The 12445-nt window shown below is 44.2% G+C and overlaps 1 protein-coding gene across 1 annotated transcript in view; it reads left to right on the top strand.

The window, feature by feature from the left end:
- The first annotated feature begins 409 nt into the window (after positions 1 to 409).
- Ppil4 (peptidylprolyl isomerase like 4) overlaps positions 410 to 12445 on the top strand; it is a 31166-nt gene continuing 19130 nt past the window's right edge. Inside the window, exons 1-7 of the mRNA XM_051164157.1 lie at positions 410 to 552; positions 4931 to 4998; positions 5081 to 5145; positions 7243 to 7360; positions 7986 to 8128; positions 9080 to 9176; positions 9937 to 10053. Coding sequence (XP_051020114.1) covers positions 483 to 552; positions 4931 to 4998; positions 5081 to 5145; positions 7243 to 7360; positions 7986 to 8128; positions 9080 to 9176; positions 9937 to 10053 — 678 coding nt within the window. The 5' untranslated portion in view covers positions 410 to 482. The remainder of the gene's footprint in view (positions 553 to 4930; positions 4999 to 5080; positions 5146 to 7242; positions 7361 to 7985; positions 8129 to 9079; positions 9177 to 9936; positions 10054 to 12445) is intronic.

The following is a 12445-nucleotide window of genomic DNA, read 5'->3' as shown; positions in this document are numbered from 1 at the left end:
TATATATATATATATATCCCAAAATAAGACTGAAGCTTATTGTATTCTAATTTGTCCCACAAAAACTCTCTGAGCTGCTAAACCAAGTACAGCCCTGCCTTGCAGGGTTTTTTTGTTTGTTTGTTTGGTTTTTCGAGACAGGGGTTTCTCTATGTAGCCTTGGCTGTCCTGGACTCGCTCTGTAATCTAGGCTGGCCTCGAACTCACAGAGATCACCTGCCTCTGTCTCCCGAGTGCTGGGATTAAAGGTGTGCACCACCACGTCAGGCTCATTTGCAGGATTAAAACAAAAAAACAACAAAAAATTCCCTGCCAAAGGGCCCGCCCAGCGGGCTGCCGGAAGTTGTGCCTCCAAGGTGGGCGAGGACGCCCACGGATGACGCCACGAGCGTCGCAGAGTCGCGTTGATCGTGACGTAAGGCGTAGGTGCGCGCTGGTTGCGCCTGTCATTGCCGGGTGTTTGTTCCCAAGAAGCCGGCGCCATGGCGGTTCTCTTGGAGACTACTCTGGGCGACGTGGTCATCGACCTGTACACGGAAGAGCGGCCGCGAGGTGAGGCCCGCGTCCTTCACGCCCTGGCGGGGCCATGGACACTCTACCCAAGCTCCCTTCCTTTCGCTGTTTCGGCCTGGAGCTCCGTTTCATAGTGGGCCTTGGCTAGAAAATCTGGCGAGTGTGTGTTTGTGTGTCCCCGCCGTGGTCCTTTTTGAAGGACTTTGGCGTGTGGGGTTGGGTGAGGTGGCCTGCATAGGCGATGCCCATAGCTTTCGGTGGCTCCGCTGTGCTTTCTTTACTCGTGAGATGAAAAGACTTAAATACCGCGTGGCGTGTCATCATTTGCCTGGCTGATAGCAGGTAGGGTGTGTCTGGTCTTTGGAAGAGTGGCCGTCGCATCCCTTCTGCTTACATGACACCTGGTGTCTCCCTGTGCGAATAGTCAGCAAGGCGCCAAGGGTCAGTTAGAGTTTAGGCGTCAGATTTTTCATCGAAGGAAAACGAAGCGAGTTCCAATTTGAACTTAAGAGTCCTAGTAGAAGGATTGTGTACGCTGCTGTGGGACACAGGTGAGTGTGTCTTCCCTAGCGGAGTGGGAAGAAGCCAAGCAAGAAAACGAAACTTTTCGGAGATGACTGGCAGTTAAGACTTTCTTAGCAGTTTGGAGTTTTTCTGGAAATAGCAAGAAAGTTGGCTTGCCTGGACCGAGTTGGTATATGGAGTGAAAGAGCTGCCACTGACTTCCAGTCAGGTCCGATACTGGAGGTCGGGTCCTTAATCGTCTTGTGTCCCTTGCTGATGGACACAGTGTTGGCAGGTTCACGGTATGGCACAGTTGCCTTGGAGTGATAATAGGCAGCTGTGAGGAGAATGTGTCCATTGGAAGAATCGAGAAGCCAGGGGAGATAAACTACAATCAGTGTCCTTCCCCTGCGGAATGTACAGATCAGCAGAGAATGAAAGGAGCTGCAGTACCGCAGGGAGTGCCTCCTGCCCCAAACACCTTCTCCCACGCTCAACCGTCTCTCCCCTCCACCCGCAGACACTTGACTTTCTCCTGAAGCCTTTCATTTTCTTACTGTTGCCACTGCTCACGTTTCTGTCCACTCATGTCCTTCTAAGAACTTCCTGACCGTTCAGATCTCAGAGAAAGCACGTGCACTTCTTTGCAACACGCAGAAGGTCAAGCAAAGTTAATTTGTTTCTTCTGTCTGCAGTGTTTATTTATTCTTTTTTTGTTTGTTTGTTTTTTGAGACAGGGTCTCTCTGTGTAGCCTTGGCTGTCCTGGACTCACTTTGTAGACCAGGCTGGCCTCGAACTCACAGCGATCCACCAGCCTCTGCCTCCCAAGTGCTGGGATTAAAGGCGTGCCCCACCATGCCGGCCCTCTGCAGTGGTTTTATGAATCGCAACGGCACTCATTTTATTAGGACATGTGCGTGGTTGTCCCCTCGCAGTAATGTGTTGCAAGGAGAGCAGGGACTGTGCCTTAATGTCTCCATTATCTTAGTACCTGGTGCAAGCCAGGCGGTGGTGGCACATGCTTTTAATGCCAGCACTCAGGAGGCTGATCTCTGTCAATTCCAGGCCAGCTTGGGCTATAGGGTGAGTTCCAGGACAGTCAGGGCTACACAGTAAAACCCTGGGGGTGGGGGAGAGCCTCATGTGGTGAGTAATGCATAGGAACATGTTGTTTTACCTAATACTCCGTCAAGTGATATAGATGCAGCTCAGAAGAGCTTAAAGTGCTCATTTGCCCTTTAGTACTGGGATAGGCTCGGGTGCCTGAGGGCAGCTGGATCCGAGGGTTGAAAGGATGCTCTGTGGAATGGTATTGTTATCTTGTGACTTTGCATTTCCCCCTTGAGCTCCTTTGACAGTCTGCACGTAGAGCTGCACTTTACGTGATGAATGGAGCCCTTTCCGCAGAGCTATGTGCTCCTGAAGTGGAGGTAGGGGTATCACATTGTTAGTTAGCAGGGGCTTCTGCAGAGGAAGTTTGGGACACCAAAAAATACCTGCTTGTGTGTGTATATTTGAAGAGAGTGACTGGCACCTAGTTATATGTAGACTTTCCAGACAGTAGGTACATATTCAGATTCACTTTTCTTTTGCTTAATGAATGCTAGGATTAAAGGCAAGTGCCACCACTGCCTGGCCTCATCTTTTAAAAAATCTGTCTCTGTCTCTGTCTGTCTGTCTGTCTGTCTGTCTCTCTCTCTCTCTCTCTCTCTCTCTGTGTGTGTGTGTGTGTGTGTGTGTGTGAGAGAGAGAGAGAGAGAGAGAGAGAGGAGGGACTCTTGTTTTTAAATTATCATTATCAGTATGCCTGGCTAGCAATCAATCAAGACACAGACACCTGTTATATTTTAAAATAGCTTTAGTTAACCTGGGACAGGGCAGATATTAATCCCCTAAACTACTTCTCATAGTGGGGTAGGTATGGGATACCTGCCCCAGTCCCATGCCATCTGCTTCTAATAATTTCTACCAAGCTACCTCCCATCCATAATCCCAAATACTTGCTAATGTTCTTCATCTGGGCCGAATCTTCCAGCCATGCCGGCCACGTGTTTCTCTTCCATCTAACCCATGGCGGCCTTCCTCTCTTCTCTCCTCAAGTCTCTCCATTCTCCCAGGATTCCTCTGTCTCCCTAAGCCTGGGAACTTTAGCCACACCTCTCTCCTTTGCCTTGCCCAGGTGTGTGTTTGGCCTTTTAGTGGTCAAAAGGTGGGTCACAGAGACAGCAAGCAGTAAATAGCATCAAAATACATCAGATAGATTAGGCAGCTGTGAGATCACATCTTTAACAGAGTACACCAAGCAAGGAGAGTGAACTAGAAGTGGGGTGAGGCTAGGAACACTCTGCCTCCAGATGAATTTCCTGTGGCGAGGCTCCCATCCTAAAAATCAATAGCTTCCTCAAACAGTGCCCCAGCTGAGGACCAGTACTCAGATACCTGACCATGGAGGACATCTCTAATTCATACCACCGCAGAGGTGCACAGCAGATGTTTAGTGAATATGAGGAAGATTGTTCCTGAAGTAAAGGGCTTTGCAAAGCCCCCTTAGTGTGGTGCTGCTGGGGATTGAACTCAGGGCATCAGGAATGTGTAGTAATTACTATACCTGAGCTACATACACCCTGGTCTGTGAAATACTTTACACTAATTGTACAACAAATAAAAAGTCCCATAGATAACTGATTTTCTCTAATTTAACTTATATGATCTGTATTCATTTTCATCTATTCTGCTAGATTTCCTTTTCACTATAGCATTATCCTGTATCTCTTCTCCTAAAAACTGAGTGATGACTAAATAATTGTTAATTTCCAACATTAACTCTGATGTCTAAAAGGTCATAAAACAAAATGATATTAAATATATATTACACCTTTTAATTTTTCTTATTTTAATAATAATTTTCCTTAGTTTTGAGGATTTCATCCATGTATACTATACAATGAAATATGGGCATATAAACCAGGTGCAATGGCTCATGCCGGTAATCCTAGCACTCGGGAAGCAGAGGCAGGTGGGTCACTGTGAGTTCGAGGCTGGCCTGGTCTACAAAGTGTCAAGGATGGCCAGGGCTACACAGAGGAACCCTGTCTCAAAAAACCAAAAAAAGAAGAGAAAAAGAAGTATGGTCATATAAATCTTTGTAGCTTCTTCAACACCTTCCGTAGCTCCTAGAATATGTCCACTACAGCATGGGAGACCTACTAGTAGCCACACCCTCAAGGGAGAAGTTGACTTCCCCCCCCCCCCCCAGAGACAGAGTTTCTCTGTGTAGCCTTGGCTGTCCTGGATTCACTCTGCAGCTAGGCTGGCCTCAAACTCACAAAGCTCTATCTGCCCTCTGCCTCCTGAGTGCTGGGATTAAAGGCGTGCACCGCTACTCCCAGCTGAGAAGTTGATTTTTAAAAAGACTTAAAATAGATTTAGATTTACTTTTTAAAAGTATTTACTTCTTGTGTGGATATGGATGAGTGTGTGCCACAACATGCCCGCAGAGGTCAGGGTAACTTTGGGTACTTGGTTCTCTCTTTCTGCCATGTAGGATCTGTGGCTCAAACTCAGGTTTTTGGGTTTAGCAGCGAGCACCTTTACCTACTAAGCCACCTCACAGAAACATTTGTTTTCTTTTAATAAAAATGCAAATTTAAGCTGGGTGTGGAGGCTCACAACTCTAATCCCAGTACTCAGGAGGCAGAGGCAGGCAGATCTCTGTGAGTTCGAGGTCAGCCTGGTCTACAAAGCAAGTTTACGCTAGCCAAGGCTACACAGAGAAATCCTGTCTTGGAAAAAAACAAAAAAACAAAAAACACGCAAACGTAGAGATAAATTGTAGTAATTATGCTTTTGCAAATTTGATTAAAACTGAAAATTTGCTTTCCTGTAGTAAATTTAGTTTTCACTTTGTTTCAGCTTGCTTGAATTTTCTGAAGTTGTGCAAAATAAAATATTACAACTATTGCCTTATTCACAATGTACAGGTAAGTTGGTAGACATTAGTCATGCTCTTTGCTGTTGGAAATGTAGCAAACTGCGAATTAACAAAGACTCTTTATATTACAGAGGGATTTTATCATACAAACAGGCGATCCTACAGGGACTGGCCGTGGAGGGGAGTCTATATTTGGGTAAGTTCTTATGTATTTTCGTTAGGCTTTCTATTGTGATAAAACATCATGATCAAAAACAACTTGGAAAGGAAAGGGTTTGTTTCTTTGATCACTAGAGGAAGTCAGTGCTGGAACCTAAGGCATGGGCTGAAGCAGGAGCCATAAGGGAACACTTCTCTCTGGCTGCTCCTCCTGGCTTGCCCATTGTGCTTTCTTATATAACTCGGAACTGCTTGCCAGGGTGGCACTGACCCCCCTGTCCTGGGCCCTCTTACATCAGTCATTAATATCAATCAAGACAGTGTTCTGTAGACTTCGTACAGGCAATCTGGGAGAGCCATTTTCTCAATTGAGGTACCTTTCCCAGATAACTTCAGCTTGTGTCAAACAGATAAAAAACAACCAGGACAGTATGTATGCATGTACTTAGAGACAGGCTCACCAGGAACCCACGCTGACCTTGGACTCAGTCCCTGTCAAGCTGAGAATAGGCCTCCGTTTTCCTTGTGCTAAGATGAGAGGCGTGAACCACTGCACCTGGTTTACAGTGCTGGCAGTGGAGCCCACAGGCTGCATGCTAAACATGCACTGTGCTGACAGAGCTGTATCCCCACCCTCTGCATGCTAAACATGCACTGTGCTGACAGAGCTGTATCCCCACCCTCTGCATGCTAAACATGCACTGTGTTGACAGAGCTGTATCTCCACCCTCTGCATACTAAACATGCACTGTGCTGACAGAGCTGTATCCCCACCCTCTGCATGCTAAACATGCACTGTGCTGACAGAGCTGTATCCCCACCCTCTGCATGCTAAACATGCACTGTGTTGACAGAGCTGTATCTCCACCCTCTGCATACTAAACATGCACTGTGCTGACAGAGCTGTATCCCCACCCTCTGCATGCTAAACATGCACTGTGCTGACAGAGCTGTATCCCCACCCTCTGCATGCTAAACATGCACTGTGCTGACAGAGCTGTATCCCCACCCTCTGCATGCTAAACATGCACTGTGCTGACAGAGCTGTATCCCCACCCTCTGCATGCTAAACATGCACTGTGCTGACAGAGCTGTATCCCCACCCTCTGCATGCTAAACATGCACTGTGCTGACAGAGCTGTATCCCCACCCTCTGCATGCTAAACATGCACTGTGTTGACAGAGCTGTATCCCCACCCTCTGCATGCTAAACATGCACTGTGCTGACAGAGCTGTATCCCCACCCTCTGCATGCTAAACATGCACTGTGCTGACAGAGCTGTATCCCCACCCTCTGTTTTTATTTATCTGTTCATTTTATTGATTGCTTTTGAGATGGGATCTTATTCTGTAGCCCAGGTTGGTCTGGAACTCATCGTGTAGCTTAGGCTTGGCTTAGAATCTTTTCTCTCTTTTTTTCTTCTTCTTTTTTTCCTTTTTTGAGACAGGGTCTCTATGTATTCTTGGATGCCTGGAAGTCATTCTGTAGACCATCTGACTGGCCTTCAACTCAGAGATGTACCTGCCTCTCCTTCCCAAGTGCTGGGATTAAAGGTGTGCATCCCCACTGTCTGGCCAGATACAAGATTCCTTTTTTTTTGTTTGTTTTTGTTTTTGTTTTTTTGAGACAGGGTTTCTCTGTGTAGCCTTGGCCATCCTGGACTCACTTTGTAGACCAGGCTGGCCTTGAACTCACAGCGATCCGCCTGCCTCTGCCTCCTGAGTGCTAGGATTAAAGGCGTGCGCTATCACGCCCGGCTCAGATACAAGATTCTTATGTCTTAGTCTCCTAAGTGTTGAATTATAGATGAGCACCATCACACTTGTCTCATTTTTTGTTATTTATTTGGTTTTACAAGTCAGGATTTCCCTCTAGTCCAGGCTGTCCTGGAACTCACTGTTGTCCAGGCTGGTTTCAGACTTGTTACAATCCTCCGGGCAGTGGTGGTTTAGTCTTCATGTTAAAATATGGCTCAAATTCTATGGTAATTCCCTAAGTTCCCTCAATGCCTATAAAAAAAAAAGAAGTATTTGAGTCAGTGGGATATTTATAGAGACACAGTCATGCTGTTACAGAATCTCTGTATTCCATTCGAGAGTACTGAAGTTTTATAACTTTTTTGTGTACTTTCAGACAACTGTATGGGGATCAAGCAAGCTTTTTTGATGCAGAAAAAGTGCCAAGGATTAAGCACAAGAAGAAAGGCACCGTGTCCATGGTGAACAATGGCAGTGACCAACATGGCTCTCAGGTTAGGGCGTGGTGGAAGATGAGTTCTGCTTGGGTGTGAGGAGCTGGAAGCAGCCTATGCAGTTATCTTTTCAGTTACGCAGTAATGGGAGAAGCATTAAAGGAAATTATTTATTTTCTATATTAAAGGGCGCTGGGGGTTTGGGATGGGCAGGACAGATGGCTCAGCAATTAAGAGCACTAACTGTTCTTCAAGAGGATCTAGCTCAGTTCCCTGCACCCACGTGATGGCTCACAGTGCTTTGAAATTCCAGTTCCAGGCCATCTGATGCCCTCTTGTGGCTTCTGTGGGCATTGTGTGCACGTTGTGCACCACCACACCTAGTTAAAGTAGTTAAAACCATCAAGGGGACATCTTAGCAACTGTTGATGTCAACACAATCTGTTTTTTACTTCATTTTAAAAATAAGTGTACAAGAAGTGACACAGTAAATCTAGAGTCTTGTGTTTGTGTTTTTATACTTGTAAGTGATTTCAGAGTTATATATGTTTTTCGGGGTTGGGAATTTAGCTCAGTGGTAGAGCACTTGGCCCTGGGTTCGGTCCTCAGCTCTGGGGGAAAAAAAAAGACAAAATAACAGAGTTATATATGTTTTTAAATATTTATGATGTGCCTTTTGGTCTAGTTTCTTATTACTACAGGAGAAAATCTAGATTACCTTGATGGGGTCCATACAGTGTTTGGCGAAGTGACAGAAGGCATGGACATAGTTAAGAAAATCAATGAGACCTTTGTGGACAAGGATTTTGTACCATACCAAGATATCAGGTGTGGTTACCTTTACTGTTTTAACATATGGGAATGTTTTCACACTGTGGTATTGAACATAGAGTGGCCTGAATGAGACTTCCACACATACGACTATTATCTTAGTTTCTCTTGTTTTTCTGTGATAAAACACTCTGACAGAAGTAAGCCGAGGAGGAAAAGGTTCACTGCAGCTCACAGCTCAAGGCTGCAGCGGGGGCAGATAGAGTGGCCTTGGGCCATCATGTTACATTGCGCCACAGAGATGAAGCAGAGCCAGGGCTACTCATGCTCAGCTGCTGCTTTTCATTCAGATCAGGGCCAGCCTCCCACACTCAACTTCTCAGGCAGCCCACACACCACTTCAACCCAGACTCACTTTCCAGGTGTTTCCAGATCCTGTCAAGTTGACAACTGAAAGTAACCAGTATGGGTCAGCATGCGACCATTTAGAATCCTTATAAAAAGGAGCTTTGATGTTTTTTCTTTTGTACTAATTGTTATGTTGGTTAGAATTATTCTTGTTTCAGTTTATTTTTTTTTTTAAAGGATGATTATTAAAAAATAGGGCAGAAGTAGCAAGGTTTAGAAATTTACTTTTTTTTCTTTTCTTCTTTCTCTCTTTAGTTTTTCATGTGCATATTTTGAGACAGGATCTCACTCTAGTCCAGCTTACCTGGAACTTACTGTCTAGCTCAGGCTAGCCTCAGACTTGTGATTCTCTTCCCCAGACTTCCTGAGTGCTGGGACTGTCAGGTGCCAGCATCATGCCCAGCTCACTTCACACTATGAAGTAAGGCAGAGCAATGACGTCAAAGGGCGTACAGTGTTGCTCAGTGTAGAAGTGCAATGTGAGTCAGTAGTGTCCATGACCTGTGGAGGCTTTGGGCACTAGAAATACATGTTAAAATCTGTGAAAATCAGCGTGGATTCTGAAATAAATATGACATTTTCTTGGATTTGTTTTGTAAGGATAAATCATACAGTGATTTTAGATGATCCATTTGATGACCCTCCTGATTTATTAATTCCTGATCGGTCACCAGAACCTACAAAGGAACAATTAGATGTAAGTAGAACCTTGGCATTGTTTCTTTTCTTTTGAGACACTGTCTCACTATGGAGCGCTGGCTGGCCTGGAATTGTGCTCTGTAGACCAGGCTGGTCTCAGATTCACATAGATCCTCCTGCCTTTGCCTCCCACGAGGAGGAGGAGGAAGAAGGGGAGGAGGAAGGATACTGGGACTAAAGGTGTGCACCGCTGCACCCAACTAGTACCATCTTCCAGTACAGGTGTATGAAAGCACTTCTTTCTGTTGCTCATCTTGTTTGATCTAGAGCAAGTTTTGAATTCCTCTCTCACCCATAGAGATGGTTATTTTTGTGGCTGTCTCATTATTTCCTTGAGGTTTTCTTTAGTAACATTCCACCAGGAGTCTTAGTTCAGAAGCCTTCTGTAAGCTGTGCTTTGGAAGTTTGTCTTATCACCCAACTCTAGGGGACAAGTCAGGGGCAACTGCATGGCCATCCTGTAAGCCATTCTGGAGCCAGGCTAGACCCAGGCATTTACAGGGTAAATTTAAGGTGCTCACAAGCTTTCTCGAGGCTAAAATTACAGTTGAATTTGGTATTTAATTTTAAAGTTACGTATCCTTTCTACTGAACACTTAGTTGGATACTAGTGTCTCTCTAAATATTTCTTTTGATTGTGTAGTCAGTCAGAAGCCGTGTCTGGCGAGTACTATAGGATTAATTGAAATGAGCGCCAGGTATTTGTAAATCTCAGTTGTGTGTGTGTGATTCTCAGATTTTTAACTTCTGTTTTACAGAGTGGTCGGATAGGAGCAGATGAAGAAATTGATGATTTCAAAGGAAGATCAGCTGAAGAAGTAGAAGAAATAAAGGCAGAAAAAGAGGCTAAAACTCAAGCTATTCTTCTAGAGATGGTGAGATGATAATTTTGGTCAAGTAGTGTTAGGGTGAAGAAAAGACCCCAAACTCAAATAGTATGCAAGCAACAAAGAGTTTTCAGTCTGTAGGATCCAACATGCTGGGGTCACCAACCAGACATGCTGGCAACCCCCTGTGAGATTGTAGGCTCTTTTTAAAGGCTTTTGGGGAAATCTAAGTGAGGGCTAGGTAATCATTAGCATGTTGGGATCGCCACTGAGACAGGTTGGCGACCCCTGTGAGCTTGATGAGCTCCTAGACTCTTTTTACAAGTATTTACTATACTTTTCAGACTATAAGACACACCTGATCATAAGATACACCCAGTTTTTAGAGCAGTAAAACAAGAAAAACAATAAAAACAGCAATCGGACCATAAAGCACACCCTAATCTCCCCCTCCCCCTTTGGGGGGGGGTTATATCTTATGGTCCGAAAAATATGGTAAATTCTAAAAAAGGAGTTAAGTAATCATTTCAAGTAGAAAGCCCGGGCAAACTGAGTAAACACATGGGCTACTCTGGCCAGGTCATGAGGCAGAAAATTTCCAGCCCGGCAGTATATCTTTTTTAACCTATTATACCAGCAGTAAAAAACATTTTTAAATTTACCTTTCTCTGGCCAGGTCATGGCTGTCTCTGGTTGGCTGCCCACTCTCTGTAGCATTGTCAGCAACTACTGAACCCACCTCTGAAGAGTGGAGGCCCAGGCCTGCTCTGAGCTAACAGAACCAGGCCTCTCAATAGTTGTTATGTAACTTACATAACACATTTTTTGAAGTGTACCTACTTTTGTGATAATAAACTGGTAAAAATTTAGTGAGGTTTTTTTCGTGGATTACGTTTGTTTGTTTGTTTGTTTGTTTGTTTGTTTGAGACAGAGTTTTTCTATGGAGCTCTAGCTGTCCTGGAACTCACTGTGTAGACCAGGCTGGCCTTGAGTTCAGAGATCCATCTTGGGATTAAAGGCGTGAGCATCACTCACTGCCCAGCTTAGATTACATTGTGTAGGATACAATAACATGAAAATAAGCAGATTGATTTGAGTTTTCCATAAATTACTGAGTGCCTTTTTTAAAAGGGGAAGGGCTAGTGCAGTGGTGAGTAAAGATACTTGCTGACATGTCTGATGACCTAAGTTGGAGGACCAGAACCCACATGGTGACAAGAGAGAGCCAACTCCCATAAGAACTCCTCTGTCCTCTGTATGTACACATGGCATGCTCATGCCCACCAGTGCACACCACACCGATGCACACAAATAAATGTAAAGAAGGAAGTTTGAAAAGTGGGAGATGGTTTTCTAATTTACATGTATTACTAGAACTTAGTATGCATATAATTTTTAAACATTGTTTATTAGGCTGCATTTTTATGTTATTGGATAATAGTTTATTTTGAGCTGATTCATCATTTAATTTCCTACACTGAATCACATTTCTTTGGCTAGCTGTATCAGCCAAGCTAATTATGTGTGCATGTGTTTATGTATGAGAGTTACAGGTGGTTTGTGAGCTTCCTGATGTGGATCCTGGGAACCAAAATTAGTCTCTGAAAGAGACCACTGAGCCATCTCTTTAGGCCCCGGCACGTTCCTCCGCCCCCATTAACTTATTTCTTATTTCTTATTCTTTCTGTTATTTATGGATATCTATTGATTTTTTTCTCTTTTGTGTTATAAGATCCTTTTTCTTTTCTTTTTTTTTTTTTCCCCTCCTTTTTTTTGAGACATGTTCTTCTGTGACATGTCCTTGGCTCATCAGCCTGCCAGGTAGCTTGGATGCCACCATGCCTAGCTGTGATAATTTCTCACTGGGCATAGTTAATAGGCTGCTGTTGCCTTTGACAGGTTTCAGAAACGTTGAGCAGATTTATGGCTCTGAAGCTCCTGTTTCTGAATGTCAAGATTTTCTTTTTGGTGTATTTATATAGCATGCAATTCTTTACATGTCATATCAGAGTTTTCAGGTGCACATAAGAAGGAATATTGCTGCCCTCCAAATGCTTGTGGGAAATACAGTACCAGCACTGTGGTTCTAGCTCATTGCTGCCCACTGGTCTCTTCAGTGGGAAGTGCACCAAGTGCATTACAGTGTGCTGTTTGCTGCTGCAGCTGACTTTGATCTTGACTTGAGTTTGGATAAAGTAAAAGGCCTAATGTAGAGAGTTTAGGGGGGAAAAAACTGTAGAAATTGTGGTTCCTATTGAAAAGCAGTATGGAAAATTTAGGTATTACATGTCATTGAAGACTAGATTCTACCATATTTTTCAAAATTCAATAATAAGCAAAACTAAATAATACATTGCTTAATGATGTATGTGGTGAGCATCTTAGAGGTATGAAAGGGAATAGCCAAAAAAGAAATGTGATTTTTGTGAGAGAAGCAGAA

Source organism: Acomys russatus, chromosome 21 (genome assembly GCF_903995435.1).
Source record: "Acomys russatus chromosome 21, mAcoRus1.1, whole genome shotgun sequence".
In the NCBI taxonomy this organism is placed as follows: Eukaryota; Metazoa; Chordata; class Mammalia; order Rodentia; family Muridae; genus Acomys; species Acomys russatus.
This window is presented reverse-complemented; position numbering and strand designations above follow the sequence as displayed.